This window comes from Eleginops maclovinus, chromosome 19 (assembly GCF_036324505.1).
Source record: "Eleginops maclovinus isolate JMC-PN-2008 ecotype Puerto Natales chromosome 19, JC_Emac_rtc_rv5, whole genome shotgun sequence".
Classification (NCBI taxonomy): domain Eukaryota; kingdom Metazoa; phylum Chordata; class Actinopteri; order Perciformes; family Eleginopidae; genus Eleginops; species Eleginops maclovinus.
The window spans coordinates 22,365,373-22,384,807 of NC_086367.1; the positions used below are offsets into that span (position 1 = coordinate 22,365,373).

The window sequence follows — 19,435 nt, forward strand, 5'->3', positions numbered from 1 at the left end:
ACCCACGGTTGTCTTTCTGTAACCCGGTTTTGACCATCTTACAGGTGCCATATTCATAATAAAACTTTCTCTCGAATTGGTTACCCAGAATGCATCATTTCTTCTGTTTGACACCTTCAGCCATCCCGCCAAAATACTACAGAAGCGACCAGATCTCGATGAGCTGCTTTCTTTCTCCTCATTATACTGCGTTTTGTTTCAGTTCCTGTTTTTATTTTGTTGGTTTCCCTTAATGACAACGTTTCGCTGCATCTTATAAAGGTTGAAAGGAAAGAGGATATTCATGTTTTATGCAGCAATCTGAGAAATTACGAGCTACAACAGCCCAAAACCTTTCCATTAGAAGACACGTGCTGCAGCTTCAGAAACTGCGTATGGAAACACAAGTGTGCCAAAACACATGCAAATGAAGAAACACATTAACATATGTGCAGCATTTACAAAACATTCATCAACTTGACGGAACGTGTGTTTACAAAAAGTGCTGCATAAAGGAAATGCTGCAAGAAGCTCAAAACACAATGGGGACTCTTAAAAGTGACGCACACAGCTGGGACCGGAGCGCTTATTGACACTTGGATATTATAAAGTTGTCACTGTTGTTGAAAAGTTACCTAAAATGTATTTTAACAATGTGATGACATCATTCCTTCAGATGTAACTAGGTGAGCTAGGTGAGCTAGGTGAGCTAGGTGAGCTAGCCGCAATCGTCAACAAGCTTTACGGTCCCAGCTGTGAGCATCACTTTTGAGTGTCCCCTGGTTTCCGTTGTGTTGTAAGCTTCATGCAGCGTTTCCTTCATGCAGTGCTTTAATTAAACGCTGCATGTTTTGTCCAGTTGGTGAAAACAAGTCTTTATTTGAATGTCTTTTGTCACATCTGTGTGTCTTCATGCGCATCCTTTCTGAAGCTGCAACGCTTTTTTCCTAATGTAAATGCGTGGTGGCGTGTTTGCACCTGCCGGCCACCGTAGAATGATCTCACAACTTGTGTTTTGTCCTAACAAAGACCACAACAAAAACACTGAGACATAAGATGGTATTTCCTCTAAAGCATGCATTGCATTCTTTCCCTTTGACTCCTTCTCCTCGACCTTCCTCTCAGCGTTTAGTCTGACGGATCAGAGGAGACGCTGTGGCGTGAAGGAGGCCCCGAGGCCTTTTAAAACACGAGCTCCTGTCCTGCCTTGAAACCTTCGCACCTCCAGCAGCCAATCAGGTATGTGCATCTGCAGCAGGGAGGTGGAGGTGGATACATCACCTGATATGTCACTGGTCATTTGGGGTTGGCTTCACAGAAATGAATACTGTTATGGTATCATGGGGAATTCACTTTATTAGCCACCACATGTTCCTGAAGGTGCATTCAGCTTGATATGGGTCTCCTTTAAACCTGACATGTCACAGGGGGAGATGCAATAAGTGTTGCCTGATATGTGCTTCTCATCGTGTCAAATTGGGGTTTGCACATCACTTTTTAACCTGATTAAAGCCCTAAATCAAAAAGCCTTTCCAATGGCATTTACCTGACTGTGGATAAAGCCTCAAATTGACCAACATAACATCTTACTTCAACATATTCACAACTGAAAAGTACAAAACACATCAGTGTAGCATCTCAGTGGAGGCCCAGCCCAAACTGTCTTTCAAGGCAAAGTCTATGTGCATAAGAGTGGGACGAAATTCACAAATGAAAGGAACCATGAACGGTATATATTCTGCATTCCTTGTCTTACATCCATCAAAGAGTCAGAGAGCACAGGAATGTATGCAAGTGAAACTGTCTTTCTGGAGAGACGACATCATTTAGGAACTTCTAAAAGTACTACATTTAATAGGAGATCATTTCATAGGCGAGATAGAGTTGATTTAATGTGACTTTTTCGAGGCAAAATCATAGAAAAATTGAAGCAAAGACAAAATACTCGGTTGTTTAAGACCTCCTCGTCCAGTGAGTGTTGTGTGTCGTCTTTAATCAACACATTTCTTAGATTGTAATACAGATCAGAGCTTCTGTGTTGACTGAAATGACTCCCTCTCCACCCAAACACGCAATCAGATCGTGATTTAAAATGTCCTTTCAGTCTGATTATGATATAACTTCAAATAAAATCTCAGTATATTTATCCACCTCTCCGTTCTTGTATCCAGTCCTCCTTGTCTCTTTCACTTTTATTACCTCCCTCCCTCCCTCCCTCCTTTATTCTCTCCCCAACCCCTCTTTCCTCCTCCTCATGCAGTAATAAGAGCGGAGAGGTCAGTCCGTCGACCCTCTGAGGCCGACCAGCCAACTTTAAATATTTCACACTATTTTAAATGAGCGCACATGAATCATAGATCAGAGGCTCTGGCGCTCGTGTGTGTGTGTGTGTGTGTGTGTGTGTGTGTGTGTGTGTGTGTGTGTGTGTGTGTGTGTGTGTGTGTGTGTGTGTGTGTGTGTGTGTGTGATGAGGTGCTCGAACCTGAAGCTCCTTCTAATAACCTCTGGCTGTCCGTCTCAGTGAGGAGGTCTGATGTGGAATTTAGATCCGACAGCGCCAGTGGTTCACCGGAGGCGTAACGAGGGGCCTTTCATCACGGGCCCCGTGACGGACGGATGATGAAACAAAGTGTTAGAGATGAAAAATCACCGTTTTTTTATTTCTTTTTATTTCATCTATAGCTCTCTATCACACCCCTGATCTCTCCTAATTCCCAACATGCACCAGAAGTCAAAACATCACAAAAATCTGTGGGAGAGTTTCTGAAGACACGCCGTCGTTACCGGAGACACGGTGTGACGTTTAAGGATCCTGGAGTAGAAATCAGTCCTGCAGGGAGACGGCGCTCGTGGTAGAGTTTGTTCAAATATATATCTATGACCACAGCGGTGTTTCCTGTTGCATGGTGGGATAATTTGACTCCTTTAAAGTCAATAATGTGTGCAGCTGCTGGATGAAAGAGAGAGGTATCTATCCGCTTTAGGCCACCACTCTGAAAAGTCTCACTTTTTCAGACCCTTCTTTAATCGTTCAAATACTTTTTCATCCTATAAGATGTGGTTTTGCTCGTCAACATGTGCATGCAGCCTATGTTAAGGGTTTATTAAAGTACTTTTTTAAGCATTTTGCACACCTTTAATGCTATAGAAAGTCAAATACAAAACTGAATTCCTCTCAAGTTGCAGGAGTCTGTAATGAAAGGAACAGCCTGATGAGAGACCAAATGTTTGGGATGTTGTCAGGAAAGTTAAACAGTATCTTAAAGACTCGTTTAGGATTAAACATGCCACGTTTTACTCTGAAAAATTCTTGTAAACCTGCACAAACAACCTCAACAAGCCAGGTAACTTATTTTAATTTTAAACCAAGCAAGTTCAGACTACGTGGAAAATAAACTGTAGGATTTCTAAATGTAATGCAATCATTTGCAGTGTCTGTATCGACTGGCAGGGTTTTTTAGTCTTTATCAATGGACAAATTACATCCACAGCTATAAGCTAAGCAGAATCCTGCCCCTGAAGGCGTGGCGCTATCACAGGTGAGTGTTTGCATCCCTCTGTCTACCTGACAGGTGGTTGGTTGTGCTTTTCCTTTAGATTCAATATCCGTTAATTAACTAATTAAAGGTATTGCTATGTAAGACAGGCCTCAGCAGTGACTGTATCAAAACATTTAGTAGATGATCTTGTCCTGACTGTTCTTCTTCACGCAGAGGCGGAAGTGAGGTGGAGCTACAGAGACATCTGGTGGACAAACGCAGGAACTGCAGGCAAATCATTTCAGTTACACCTCATTTATTTGACTTGGGTCTGCTTTCTAGGACCTAATGTGTCTGTTAAAACATTTACAGGATGTTAAATATAACCGTGGCTACACTACACATTTTTATACATTTGATCAGAGGTGGAAGAAGTAGAGTAGAAGTACTTAGATTTCGTACTTGAGTAAAGTAGAAGTACTCAGGTCTTGTACTTGAGTAAAGTAGAAGTACTCAGGTCTTGTACTTGAGTAAAAGTAGAATTACTCAGATCTTGTACTTGAGTAAAAGTAGAAGTACTCAGGTCTTGTACTTGAGTAAAAGTAGAAGTACTCAGGTCTTGTACTTGAGTAAAAGTAGAAGTACTCAGATCTTGTACTTGAGTAAAAGTAGAAGTACTCAGATCTTGTACTTGAGTAAAGTAGAAGTACTCAGATCTTGTACTTGAGTAAAAGTAGAAGTACTCAGATCTTGTACTTGAGTAAAAGTAGAAGTACTCAGATCTTGTACTTGAGTAAAGTAGAAGTACTCAGATCTTGTACTTGAGTAAAAGTAGAAGTACTCAGATCTTGTACTTGAGTAAAAGTAGAAGTACTCAGATCTTGTTCTTGAGTAAAGTAGAAGTACTCAGATCTTGTACTTGAGTAAAAGTAGAAGTACTCAGATCTTGTACTTGAGTAAAAGTAGAAGTACTCAGATCTTGTACTTGAGTAAAAGTAGAAGTACTCAGATCTTGTACTTGAGTAAAAGTAGAAGTACTCAGATCTTGTACTTGAGTAAAAGTAGAAGTACTCAGATCTTGTACTTGAGTAAAGTAGAAGTACTCAGATCTTGTACTTGAGTAAAAGTAGAAGTACTCAGATCTTGTACTTGAGTAAAAGTAGAAGTACTCAGATCTTGTTCTTGAGTAAAGTAGAAGTACTCAGATATTGTACTTGAGTAAAAGTAGAAGTACTCAGGTCTTGTACTTGAGTAAAGTAGAAGTACCAGAGTGTAGGAATACTCAGTCACAGTAAAAGTATTCTAAATGTTCCTCCAGTGAAAGTAGAAAGTACTCTCCTCTAAATGTACTTAAAGTAGCGACAGTAAAAGTAGTCATTGTCTGATTGGTCCATTTCAGAATAATATCTCTGATATGTTTTATAATGATTGATCATTAAAGTGTTCTCAGAGCTGGTAAAGGTGCAGCTAGTTTGAATGGCTTTGTATACTGCAGGGTAGCTGCTGGATTTACTGCAGGTGAACTAAAGTCTGATTTAAGGGAGATTATATTTACCATCATTAATCCTAATCTGCCTAGCAACTAAAGGGATTATATAAATGTAGGGGAGTTCACAAGTTACTCTGGATATTTGTTTTCCTTCAGACTGACAGCTCCCACCTGTGGAGCTTCCTGCTTCATGTCAGATCAAAGAAAGATGTGTTTGTTGTTGATTCCTCTAAATTACGTTTCTATCGGCTAAAATAAAATGTGCGTTTGTTTTCCAGACTTCAGTGTGATTAACTCCTCTCGCCTCCTTCGCACAGCAGGAATAAACAAACAATGATTTGATTGTGATGACTTTTCTTTGCAGGATAAGAGACGCTTTCAGGTGAGAAGCATGTTCTCATACTCACCTCAGATACACTTTCTTATCAATATTCGGGAAGATCAGGAAAGGAATATGTATAATGAGGTGTTTTATGTCAATCAAAATGCTGTTTAAAGTCATAAAATCTTAATTATGTCGTTGGAAAAGTCATAGTATAGTATCATCGTATCCTCAAACCATTCCTGAACCACTTCTGCAGTGTGTGCGTTATCTTGCTGGAAGACGCGGCTCCCATGAGGGAATACCGTCTCCATGAAGGGGTGTACTTTGTAGGTAAACGTGTCAAAGTGACATCCTAAATTATAGAACAACATGTCCAAAAAAACTCAGAGTATGCCCAGAGGTTTTTTTCCATTTTTCTCCTCTTTAGTTGTGGGTCTTTTTGGGGAGCTTTTTCCTGACATTGTGAGGGTCTAAGAACAGACGCTGTACACACCGTTACGCCTCTGACAGAAATATGATAATTGGGGTATCTAATAATCCAAATATCCCGAGTACTTTTAAGATCCTTTAACACAGGCAAGATCTTACGCAATTTTATTCAAAGTCAAAACACAGAATCCAGTTTTTTAAACACAGGTTTTATTCCACATGTCTGTAAATATCATCAGACAGAAGTCTTCCTAAACCAATCACAGAGCAGTAACACCAACCATGTGATGTTAAAAAGCCTCTCATGGAGTCCCGAAAGGCTGCGGTGAGTAAGGCGCTACTCTTTCAGGGCGACGTCTCTGAAGAGCTGCATTAATAATTCATCCCCCACACACACACACACACACACACACACACACACACAACACACGCTGTCCATCAAATCCGCTGCATCATTTGAATCCATCTTCCTCTCAGTTTGAGATTCAGAAACAAAAAGTAAGGCGTGAAATAAGGTGAGGAATTAAAAAGTGGTCTCATGCCAATCATAAGTTAAGCTTTTCACGATTTAATTCCTGAAATGTATGAATAAGTGTGCACAAGAAATACATTTGTGCACATATGAAAAGGTCCAAATGCTGTGCAAACAAGAACACCATGGTTTCTTGGATGCACACATTATTTCATGACTTAAGGACTCTGAACTTTACATCAATACAAGACATGGAGTCCATATATTATCTGTCCTGACTTCTGAAGGTTCATGATCTTTGACACGGACTCCGCCTCTCTCCATCTTCAATCCCTTCTCGTTGCAGATTTCAACATAACATCAGTCTAAAATCAGAAGTCATTTCCTAGTAAACAGTTCCCTTAAGTTCCTCCATGACCAAACACCCCTGTGTGTCTTCACCTTTTTCCAAAGATGAATAAAGAACGTGTAACGGTACGACACATTCCCATCACACAGGTTGAAAGTCTCATGACCGTCTTCTCTCCTCCTCCTGTAGTGTGAAGCGAGCGGAAGGCGGAGTCCTCTCTCCACCTTGCCTCAGCGGAGAGTTTGCAGGTAAAGCAGGAAAGTCCAGAGCAGCCGCAGGACACCTGAACGCATCATCAGCAGCTCTGCAGCCTGCAGGCCGACCGGAGAGAGAGGGGGGGTGGGGGGCAGGTTCATCTGCTGAAGAGTGACGTCTTTTTTTTTTTTTACTTTTCTTTCAGCTTTTTCCAGAAGCTTTGAGCATCAGGGAGTCAAACACCAGAGGACGACACCTCCAAACGATCCTTCAGAGTGGAATCTGAAACACGTAGGTTAGAAAGTTCAGTCACAGGAGATAAAGTGTACGGAACAAATGTGAATTACAGATATTTGTTGAGGATGTAACGACTAAATTGTGTGTGTTCGTACCTGTCAGGTTTTTGAAGCGTCTCTTCGCCTCGGCTCTCTCCTCCGAGTCGAAATACCAAACAGTGATGGCGTACCTGAAACAACAACAACAATGTTGTTACTACAACTCTGGCTTTTCCTTTGGGTTTTCAATCTGTCAAGGAAGTACATGCTCAATGGGTTGGGCTATGAAATGCTACTATTTGAATTAAAGCTTTTGTTAAACTCCCTGTATCTCATTACAAAAAAAGGGGGCCTCTATGCAGGAATATAATATAAGAGCTTCAAAATAAGATCCTATTTATTCCAGAAATCACTTCTCAAGCAGAAGTTGGTGTAATTACACTTTGATACCAGCAGGTGGTGCCGTTTCCCTATAGAGGGAGTGTTTCTGGTCTCTGTGATACACTCTCATATCGTTTCTTTTACATGAACAAAGATCTGATGGTTACAAACAAATGTTATACTAAATGCCATTACATATGGACTCCAATTCACTTATTAAACAGACAGGTACATCTTTAAAAGTTAGCTGTGGGTCATTAAGTGAGAACTTTAACAGGAAGAAAGGTTCAAGATCAGTAAATCCTCCAGGTTCAACTCATTAATCAATCAATCAATACTAACGGAAATAAATAAATCAACAATGTTAAAAATGATACTAAATGAAAATTGAATATCTGATCAATTACTTGAAAAGGTATTGGTTGATTGACTGACTGGCTGGTTGGTTATCTAAGTGGTTGGTTACCTGGTGGCGAAGGAGGGCTGCACCTCGTGAGGGTTCCTGCGGTCGGACCAGAAGAAGAGCAGCCGGTCGAACAGCGGCTTGATGTCGACCGCGAAGGATTTCCCCTCGGGAAAAATCCTGAGGACTCCGCCATGCTCCTGATCAACGACACAGAAGAGAGAGGAGATCAGTGACGGGATTTCATAAAGGGAACGGGACTAGTTAACGTAAGACTGATCATTGTTGTGTTTCACATCTCTTTTAGCTTCATTATTTTACTCGTTCCAACAACTTCATAGATAATACATCTTGTCAGAGAAGTAAAATATGAACATTAGTATTGTTATTATTAACCTCATATATGTATTGGTTAAAAAAGTCATGAAAACTCTTGCACTTTATTCATTTTGTTGAAAAAGGTTCTAAGTTTGACCTAAAAAGGGTTTAAAAGCAGGACGCTTCACTTAACTGAATTCGAGGTGTGAATACTGTGTTTATTATCAATCAAAATGTGTGTAACCAAGAGAAAAACATAACTATTTCCCTCACAAGACAGGAAATCTCCCGATCTGACTTAGAATAACAGAGGACAACACATTTCCTGACCTCTAAATAAAAATGACACTATAAAGACAGGACTCAGCAATGAGCGGAGGTCCCTGAACGCACCTTGGCGTTCCAGTCCTTGTTGAGGTAGTAGATGCAGGTGATGCAGCGCCCGTCAGAGTTGGGGTTGTCCACGTGTTTGACGTAACCCGCCCCGTCTCCAGGGTAACACGCCACCATGGCCTGGAGAAACACAGAGAAGATATCTGATCAGTATTTCAGTTTTTCATCTGGAACTAAAACTGTGGAGCGGAGAGAACCAAATATAGCCTACATTTTTACAACAGGATGGAGCAACTTCTTCCATTGTGAAATAAAGTACCTCAAAGTAAAGTACTGAAGCAAAATATAGTTGGGGTTTTATCGGCTCTAGTATCCAAACATTATACCTCTGTTCTTTATTCACTGTGGTGTAAAAAACAGGAACTAAACCCAACAGAAATAAGACTTACTGAGAACTATATTAGTGAAGAACGAAAGAAAAGTGAGGAAAGAGAGTTTCAAAGTAAGAGCGCTGACAGACATGATTGCAGAAACTTCCTCTGTGTGTGTGTGTGTGTGTGTGTGTGTGTGTGTGTGTGTGTGTGTGTGTGTGTGTGTGTGTGTGTGTGTGTGTGTGTGTGTGTGTGTGTGTGTGTGTGTGTGTGTGTGTGTGTGTGTGCGTGCGTGCGTGTGTGTGTGTGTGTGTGTGTGCGTGTGTGTGTGTGTGCGCGTGTGTGTGTGTGTGTGTTTTTCCTGGAGGGAAATCCTGAGTTGGAGTGTTTGTTGACTCTGACAGTGTGTAATCGCTGCTCTCGGCCAATCAGCTTTCACTTCCTGTTTGGGACTAAAGGTCGCAGATGAGAGGGGAACTCCTAAATGTTTATGCTTCTTCTGTTCTTTGGAGGGTTGTTCAACTTTATATCTTACAATAAAACCTCAAATGCAACAGTCTTCTGACATGGGAGAGCAGAGGGAATAATCATCCTGTAATTTGTAAACCTGAATTTCTCATCAGTTTAATAAAATGTTGTATTTCTGAAAGAATAGTTTACAAAAAATTAGCCAATACTTTATTATGTAGTACTAGAAATACTTTCCAACGGTGATTTACAAATATATTGTTTTTGTCATAGAACATTCAGCGTATTTCAATAGGGTCTAGACACTTGTTTTACGGGAAAAAGTCGAACAAGTCATTAAAAAGTCAATAGTATAGCATCTCCTTAAAAAAGCTGTTAAATAATATTGATAAAAAGTCAAAGTATGTCACGAAAAAGGTTTGTAAAACAGTCCCTGCATTGTAGGTCAAAAGCAATTATTGAGTGAGTCAAAGTAAACTATAGAATATATCGTAAGTTGAACAAAGAGTCTTGAAAATGTAAAACAATCAAAGTACGTGTGAAAATGTTGTGACAAAAAGTGTAAACGCATTTTTAAATGAGTTGTTATAAAAACAATGGAGGATTTTATTTCAATTACTGTGTGATGGTGACTTTAAGGTGTGTTTACGGATCTCCTTAAAAAGCACATTTCCGATTCAGCTGATAACACCTGCTGCAGCCAAGCTATCAATGACCTCTGCTTTGTGTTATTGTTCAAACGATCCGCACCTCAAGGTCTCACATCGCTTCCCCTTCCCTTTCCGTACAATACACACACCAAACATTTCATACAGGAGGTCACTGCGTGGATCAGCCCTCATCTGAACGCAACACCACCTGCCTGACGTCAGCGTTTCCCACCTGATGTCTGGCTTTTGCACGAACATTGCACACAGCCACCCACCCTCCTATGCTGGAGGAGGGGGGGGTTTCAACCATGTGAATGAGGCCAGAGCTGCACGTAGCGCAGGGTTTCAATGACCGTCTGCCAATGACGGCAAACCCACAGCTCCGATAAAGAGAGTCTGACGTGCACAACGAAACAACAGAGAGGATGATGGGAGATCACGCAACTCTGTTTACGCACCGCCACTGAAGCACGGCAACACACACACACCGTCATCATCATCCTCATCATCATCATCATCATGCAACTGGAGTGAAAATATGTGGAGGGCCGGCCAGAGAGGGAATGATACAGCGTGGAGAAAAAGAATCAAAACAAAACGCCTCGGAGATGTTTTCAATTCCTCATTATCTTATCATCCGAGTAAAGCGGATGCGTGTGTGTGTGTGTGTGTGTGTGTGTGTGTGTGTGTAGGAGGTGGTTTAATGACAGAGCTACGTGTGGAGCGTGAGGGAAACTCAGCATCAATATCAACACACTCTGGACCGAAGCCAGAAACACAATGACAACAAAGACTTGATGAAAGGTAAAAGGGTCAGAATATTCACTCATTTTAGCTTAAAATAATAACAATTCTGACTTCCTGATCGTGGACTTTATGCATCTATCTTATATTAGTTTTAACAACCCAATTCCTCCTCTTGTGTGTATATGTACGATCCATTACACACCAAAGCAAATTCCTTGTAAGTTTTAACCTAATGCTGAACCCTGAAGTCTCCTGAAGGCAAATTGATTATTATGTTAAGCTTTTGATCTATTACACATATTTGTTTTCTTTCACTGTAAGAAGATATAACTTCTTATCCTTCAGATCTTTACATCGTTTGTTTTCCTGAAGCGTCTCCAGATAACCGTGTGTGTGTGTGTTCCTCTTGTAACTGGTTCCGACCTGTTTCCTTGTGCTCGTCGTACACGGCTGGACTTGTAGACGGGCGGATATGCTGGGAATGTGTGTGTAGGAAGTAAGGATACTGTAACTCAGTGGGTGTGTATACGTGTGCGAGTGTGTGTTGAGGAGAAGTGAGGGTGTGAATAATTGAATAACTGGCTGAGTGTGTACGTGAGGATCTCCAGCGCTCCATCTGCAGCTGTGGAGGAAGTACTCAGTCGTGATATACTGGAGAACAATGTTAACGTAAATGTATTTCTTTCACTTGATCATTTATTGCACATCTATTCTTTCACTTTGTGTTTTACAAAAATATGTTTTCTCAATTCTTTCTTTTTTGTTTATTAATATAAAATGTTTTCCTGTATTTTTTAAATAAATCTTTCATTGGATTTTATCTTATATTTACTCTATTGAATAAACATCTGTATATTTTGTATTTAAATACATGTTTTATTCGATTCTGTTATCGGACATTTAGCTTTTCTTATATTTGTATGAATATGTTGCCAGTGTTTAGTAGTTCAATATACAGAAATTAATCGTGTTTTTGGAGTCATTTTATCTGTCCACATATTCTTTAAAATATATTTAACACGGGTATGTTTTCTGGATTTTCGAAGAAGCATTCACCACATTTTGTTTTAGTTTTTGTCATTTAGCTGACACTTCCAAAGAACTTGCATAACCTTCAAAACCTTAAACACTAAGGGGAAATGTTGACATTTTGACATGTTGACTGCAGAGCTGCATATCAAAAAACCGACCCTCTGATTGGTTGACGCCGATTAACCCCCGAGTCACATCCTCCCCACCATTCCCGTTAAAACCTCAGCTCTTCATTCCCAACATTCAATGGGAGTCTACCCGCCATCAGCACGTCTGCCTGCAGGCTGCAGCCGCAGAGGACACCCAGAGGACCTGGTCCACTCACTTCCTGTCCTTCCTGAAGCGTGTTCTGGATTCTAAAGCCTTGGCTCAGGGCCCAGAATGGGACACTGGACTGACGCCAAAAGGGCTTACATAGTGAACAGGAAAAATAAAACATGAAAAGGGACACCGTGGTCACCTCAACACGAAAAATCCGATCAATGTGAGTTAATGACCAAAACTGACCTGAAATCAGCTAGAAAACTGATCCCAATGCATCAAATACATTCAGCATAACACAGCTGTTCTGTTTTTGTAATGCTACCTGGTGAAAATGATGGTCTCAGCTGCTGTTGACACTGCAGCAGAGGAGGTTCAGGGGAGGATAGTCATCAGTAATGAGATAAACCCTTCACTAAAGATGCATCTGAGTCCAGTCCCGAACAAAACCTCCTGAACAAAGTTGGAAAATGCTAAGGGAAGCCAAACCAAAGTCACATTATAGAGTGGTTTGTAAAACTGCAGATCTAGATTGATAAAGACGACGAAATCAAACGGCCTGCTCACCGTCAGAGTGAATGACAGACTGTAAATACAGCAACTGCACGTCAGCGTTTCCTAAGGTCAACCTTTCCAATAACACATGGGATAAATCCCGATCATGTAGACAACAAGGCAGGCACGAAGGAGAAACCCTGAAACCCAAACTTTACATATCATGATTACATTTGAAAGGTTTCGCACACCACTGATCCACCCACACAAGTGTCTGGATAAAAGTCCTTGCGTGTTCTCTTGCAGCCACATGAAAAAGACCCAGTGCCTTAAAAAAAGATGAAAGACAAGCCTGTGTCACATTGCAGGTGTTTCATATTATATCTACTTCAAGACATACACTTAAACCAAGTCTTTCTATATGATGGCATATTAATGAAGGGACATTTACCAGAAAAACTGCCAACAACAACCGTGCAACTCAGTCTGTATTGTGGCTAATTTAGATTTCTGCATAGCTTACTGTGTAGTTTCCCTTTAACACGAAGCCTTTCTGTGCTAGTCTTATTTAATATGCTGCACTGAACTGTAATTACTGTATTATTCTCTACTGTTCTGTACCTGTCCTTTTCTATTTCAGCTTGTTTTATACACTTAATTCACGTCTGGCTTGTTATGAGTGTATTAAATATCACTTGACAAATTAACACGTGATATTGTTTCTATTTAATAATTCTGACCTTATTATAATTGACCTGATATCTTGATTTTTCCACAATCGCAATTCCCCTGCTTGTCTCCCCTCTCTCACCTTTGATCTCTCCCGGATATTCTTGCTCCCCAGCCGGCCTGCACACACGAGATGAGTTTATCGATCAGGTTCAGCAGGAAGTTGATGGCCTCGCAGCCGCGCTCCGCCCCGCTCACCCAGGCGATCTTGTCCCCGCGGATGCTCCTCCGGTGCACGTCGGGCACCGGGCCTGCCAGCCGGCCGTCCTGCAACACCCCGGATTGGTGCATCTCCATCACCTGCTGCAGCACCGCCTCCCCGGCCAGATCCCCCAGCACTCCGTCCACATAACCGAACCCGTAAGCCTGCAGCGCCGGGACGACCCGCTCCAGAGCCCAACGCTCCAGATCAGCGTCGGAAACGTGCTCGATGAAAGGCATTGGGTCAGTGTTGGAATGAACTCAGATTCTGGAAAGTGTCAAAAGTTATTTCAGTGCTGAATAACTTTGATTTTATGTGAAAAATTATCTCAGAAAGAGTATAGTTTCTGCAGAGAGTGGGTTTGTCGCACTGTGATGTCAGAAGAAGTAGAACAGTAAACACAGAGGATCAGTGATTCAATGACTGCTGCAGGGGTGATCCTGCGAGCTCTTATGGAGGCTGAACACTGTCAAGGCAGCAGGTGTGCAGATATAGGACGTCCGGATGTGAATTTCAAAATAAACGCAGTGCTGCTTTGGATCCAAAGTGTAATCCTGTCCTTCCATTGATTATTATTGGTTGTTCTTTATCTACCCGGAAAACCAAATACCATGTCTTGTCTTTGTGTTTTTATGAAAGAAATAGCTTTACAAGTGTGGTGACAAAACTTTAATTTATTAAGGGAATAACTGACGTATCTACAGGTAAATCGTATTCAGGGATTACATGAATCAATCATGAACACTTTACATTTACTTTTGCTTTCCTGTTTCAAACCACTTTAAACTGGATATATTTTGGTTTTCATTAGAATTTGTGACACGGAAATGGACATTTTTGGGCTTTGATTACATGTTTTTATGTGGGAAAAACATACAATTTAAAGATGTCATTATTGTTCACTTTGCTGCATTCCTGCAAAACCACTGCACAGCTCTTTCATTTATAAAAACAGATATGATGTAACACTTGTACTATTGTACCCTATTTACCATCTATGTTTGTTGATTCGTTTTACATTTGACTTTCTCTTACTGTGTTTATTGTTGTGCAGATTATGATTGCTCTGAAGATTGTAATAGGCATTTCTCTCTATTATGTGACTTTAAAGCACACTTGCAGCCACGGCGAATCAAGCTTTTACATTGAAGGACTACTATGGAACTTCCGGTTGCATCCTCGCTGTTTTGCATTGAGGGAGTGCGATGAGGGAGAAAAGTGAGACGTGCTGGATGTAATGTTTACTATGAGGGAGGAGGGAGGACTCATTACTGTTAGACACCAACCCCTTTTCATTATTATAACCTTTATTGTTTAATGACATATTGTTAATCCTGATGTCAAACATTTTAACCTGAATTCTGGGAAATAAAGTGCACAATTACCAAAATAATAACCCCAAAACTGAACGAACCTACATTGTAAGTCTATAAGCTAAACATATATTGTTTGTATCAATCAGTTTAACAATCTATTGTTTTTTGTATTGATAAATTGTAAATAAAGTCAATACATAACCCGTGCACACCACCAGGCTGCGTGCCCGCGCACTGGGCGTTCCCGCCGCCATTGAGGACTCCACCAGCAGCATGTAGCCCTCGTGCTGCCTCCCGCCTGTCAACGAGGAAGTAAACAGAGGACGTGAAGTTCACCACGTGCAGGGTAACGCTGAGAACAGCTGAGCACGGAGCTGCGCAGGTTATTCAATACCAGGAAAGTGTTTTGAAGTCAAATCGTTAGAAAAGCTTTTAAAATATATTCTGTTACAATGACTAACTTTTTGTTAAATATGTATTCAGTATCCTTATTTAAGAAACACAGTTTAAATCAAAGAATAGGCCAATAGTATAGTTTACTGTAAAGCTTGTTTTGTTTAACACATACAAAAAGCATTGTTACCAGTCTGTAATATTGTAATCCTCTTTGTTTGATGTAGCAGTCATCTGATAGCATCTTTTTTATGTGACTGTAAGGGTATGCGGTTAGTTAAATGGTATCCCGATTACACAATGACATTGCATGTATTACAATACTCACCAAGACTGCTCATGTGATTTATATTTATACATATTATTGATAGTTCAATGAATATGCAGGAATGAGTCATAACAACCCGAAGTTAGGCAACACAACTGGTTCCCTTTTCTTAAAAGTCAGATGCCTAAAATAAAGTCTGTGGTTAAGGGAAAGAGATTGTCACATTTTGTTCTAGGACATGATGTCAGTAAATACACCACTGGTAGATTTGAAAACAGCTGTTGCTGACAAGTGTCTAAATGAGAGACAAAACCTCATCACACCGAACATTAGCCGCCTTTAGCTTAGCGGTGGTGAGGTGAAGTCATGTGACCGTGCTGTAGTTCCTTTATAGTCCAACATTAGCCGCCTTTAGCTTAGCGGTGGTGACCTGAAGTCATGTGACCGTGCTGTAGTTCCTTTATAGTCCAACATTAGCCGCCTTTAGCTTAGCGGTGGTGCTGTGACTTGACGTCATGTGACCGTTCTGTAGTTCCTTTATAGCCCAACATTAGCCGCCTTTAGCTTAGCGGTGGTGACATGACTTGATGTCATGTGACCGTGCTGTAGTTCCTTTATAGCCCAACATTAGCCGCCTTTAGCGTAGCGGTGGTGACGTGAAGTCATGTGACCGTGCTGTAGTTCCTTTATAGTCCAACATTAGCCGCCTTTAGCGTAGCGGTGGTGACGTGAAGTCATGTGACCGTGCTGTAGTTCCTTTATAGTCCAACATTAGCCGCCTTTAGCTTAGCGGTGGTGCTGTGACTTGACGTCATGTGACCGTTCTGTAGTTCCTTTATAGCCCAACATTAGCCGCCTTTAGCGTAGCGGTGGTGACGTGAAGTCATGTGACCGTGCTGTAGTTCCTTTATAGTCCAACATTAGCCGCCTTTAGCGTAGCGGTGGTGACGTGAAGTCATGTGACCGTGCTGTAGTTCCTTTATAGTCCAACATTAGCCGCCTTTAGCTTAGCGGTGGTGCTGTGACTTCAAGTCATGTGACCGTTCTGTAGTTCCTTTATAGCCCAACATTAGCCGCCTTTAGCTTAGCGGTTGTGACGTGAAGTCATGTGACCGTGCTGTAGTTCCTTTATAGCCCAACATTAGCCGCCTTTAGCTTAGCGGTGGTGACGTGACGTGACGTCATGTGACCGTTCTGTAGTTTCTTTATAGCCTCACAAGTTCTGAACTTCTGGAGATAGCATTTATGCTTCAAAAATCTTAAATTGTTGTTATATGTGGAGATTATCCTGCTGAACAAAACGTGTGCATTTCATAAACGTGCGTTGGCCTCAGATTCTATGCAATACTAGAAAATCCTATGGAAAAATCCCATTGCTTTTGTTCGATGGAGATCACAGCAATGCTATCTTCAAAATCGGTCTACTAAAATACGTCTTCAATGCACCACTTTATATCTTTTCTTTTGGACCGTTTGTTGGACAGTCATGAATGTGAGCTTGACATTTATATAGATGTGAGGATTTTCTGCTTTTCTGTGAAATGTATGGTACAAAATAATAAAGCTCTACTCCAGTACTATAGCTTCAATTATGACTGTAAATATTATTGTCAGCCTGTGTATCAGTGCTTATCAGTTTTCCGCAGCAGAGTCACTTTTTGACCCCGCCTGTTGTGTTCAAGAACTGTAAGAGAAACAACCCTGTATCTGATTACATAAAACTTAATAAGAGGAGTTTATGGGTTATTAAAAGATCAGACGTGTCACATCGTGCCCTGCATCCGCAAGGCTCGCTCCCCGGAGAAATGTGAGGAGTGTACGTGAGGATCCACACAGCTTCCTGAGCCAAATCGCCCCGTGGGTGTCGTGAGGTACTCGCCCTCCAATGAATCAGGATCTTCTGTAAACTGGTTTTAGTCTAAACAAAGCTCCAAAATAGCCATGACACAGAGAGATAAAGGTCAAAAAGCGCAAGAAAGACGAGGTTATTTTGGTAAATTCCGCTTTTTCTGTCAATTTGGATGGACGCCATTTGTATGACTGCAGCTCTGCAATGCTGTCACCTAAAAAATGTATATACAGCTCATTTAATACATATTTTGTTCATATTGGCACTCTTTCCTACTTGCAGCTGCTACACAACATTTGCCTTTAAAATGAGGGATCTTTTTTTAGATCACACTGTATTTTATGTGTGTTTTTGCTGACTTGACGGCAGTTCAAACTCCAGCAGCAGTTTGTTTTGTGTACGTGAGAAAAGGTTCATAGTCTCAGTTAACCAGTAACCAGAACTCTTGTTTCCATTTGATCCGCAGCCAAAGGGAAAGAGAAGGATTGATTCCCTGGAAGTGTTGTAATCAGAGAGATGCCTGAGGTTGACGCTTGAGTGATGGGATTTTAATAAGGAATGGAGATTAAAGCTGCTGATAGCTGATAATAAAGAGATTATAATTTAGGACGTCCATAATGTGTCATGTTCAGATACAGCACTTGCTTTGTTTTGTTTTTTTACAATCATAATAAGGAAAAAAGTAGGAAAAACTCATACAAACATCCACTGCAAAAGTCAGGAATCATATATCTAACATAGAAAACATAGACAATACAAATTGGGAAACAATTCAGACTAGTCTATGTACACGCACATATATACATAAAGTAAAACATTATTTAAAAATGAAGTAATGCACATGAACTGTAACTTATTTAACAAAAGTCTACATGAAGTGGCCTTTTTAACATTATTAGGTTCATGTTTAGTTGATAAAGGTATAAAAAATACAACCTGTGTCAAAATATTATAATTATTTAATTGTAGGCATAGGATTTAGGCATCCTTTTCTCAGTATACATCCTGATAAATAGTACACATTTCCTCAAATTGTCATTGTTTTTTCACACGATTGTAAGAGCAAAACACAAAAAGTGGTCATTCTTAATAATTAAACTAACTTTTCATTAAATTTACTTTATTATTTATATGTATTCAAAACGTTTGCATGTTATAACTTGTGTGCATCTTGCATAAAGTAAAAAATAAAATCATAATGCAAAACACACTGCAACTAAGGCAATAGGAGATGACCTTGAAGGGGGTTTGACCAATAGGAGCGCAGAACAGATCTGACTAGCCAATAGGATTTCACTAAAGACAGAGCGAGTGTGTGCGCGTTTAGAGCCGTTCTACTGTTTACAAGCTGAATATTAGAGCAAATAAACTATTTAACCACCTTAAGTTACCAGTATTAACGTAATAGAAGTTAGATAACTACCTGCTCAAACCGTCCCGCTAATTGAACATTCAAAAAATCCGTTTCCTTCCGAACAAATCTTGTAAATTAAAATACGTACCCGTCTGAAAGGAGGGCGAACTTTTGAGCCACATCTCAGTAGAATCAACACCAATATCAGGCTTGTTCAAAAGTGTAACCGATCAATTCAGTCCATTTTAAATGAGAGACAATTTATCAAAAACAATACCACCTGGAAAAGGTGAAATCCACACATTCTTCTTCGCGGTTTTCAGTTATTTAGCCGCGGTAAGCTCAGTGATGCCCCTAGTGGCCAAGTGTAGCACCTACAAGCTACCGACCGTGTAATCAAGTCATGTAATTAAGTATTTTTAAAGGTAGTTGTACTTTACTTGAATATTTCTATTTCATGCTAACTTATACTTCTATTTCACTTCATTTTGGTAGCCAATAGTATACTTTCGACTCCACTACATCCATTTGAAAGATGTGGAGCTATATTTATTTTACAGATTACTAGCTAAACATAAATCAATTAATAAATACAATTACAGATTCATATATCTAGCAACAGTATATGAATTCATTTAAATGAGCACCACCTTGACCAGCTGTGATAAACAAATTCATATTCAATCCATTTATTCAGATTTGATCCAGAAATGGGCCATTTCATCTAACGAGAAGCAATAGTAGTTGTTACTTTAATAACATTTTGATTTCAGAGAATGGGCATTCTTTAAAGTTATAACCGAGTAAATAAATCAACTTAATTGTCCGCTTTAAGAAACTTAAACATGTATAGCTCTACTTTAATAAGTGCAA

The 19,435-nt window shown here is 40.3% G+C and overlaps 1 protein-coding gene across 1 annotated transcript; it reads right to left on the bottom strand.

The window, feature by feature from the left end:
• Positions 1–5,889: 5,889 nt before the first annotated feature.
• On the bottom strand, positions 5,890–18,891 carry egln3 (egl-9 family hypoxia-inducible factor 3). Its single transcript, XM_063909648.1, is given in 7 exon segments — positions 5,890–6,999; positions 7,110–7,183; positions 7,840–7,976; positions 8,488–8,607; positions 13,263–13,312; positions 13,315–14,996; positions 18,711–18,891. Coding segments are annotated over 6 exon segments (735 nt in total). The 5' UTR covers positions 13,622–14,996; positions 18,711–18,891; the 3' UTR covers positions 5,890–6,952.
• Positions 18,892–19,435: the final 544 nt, after the last annotated feature.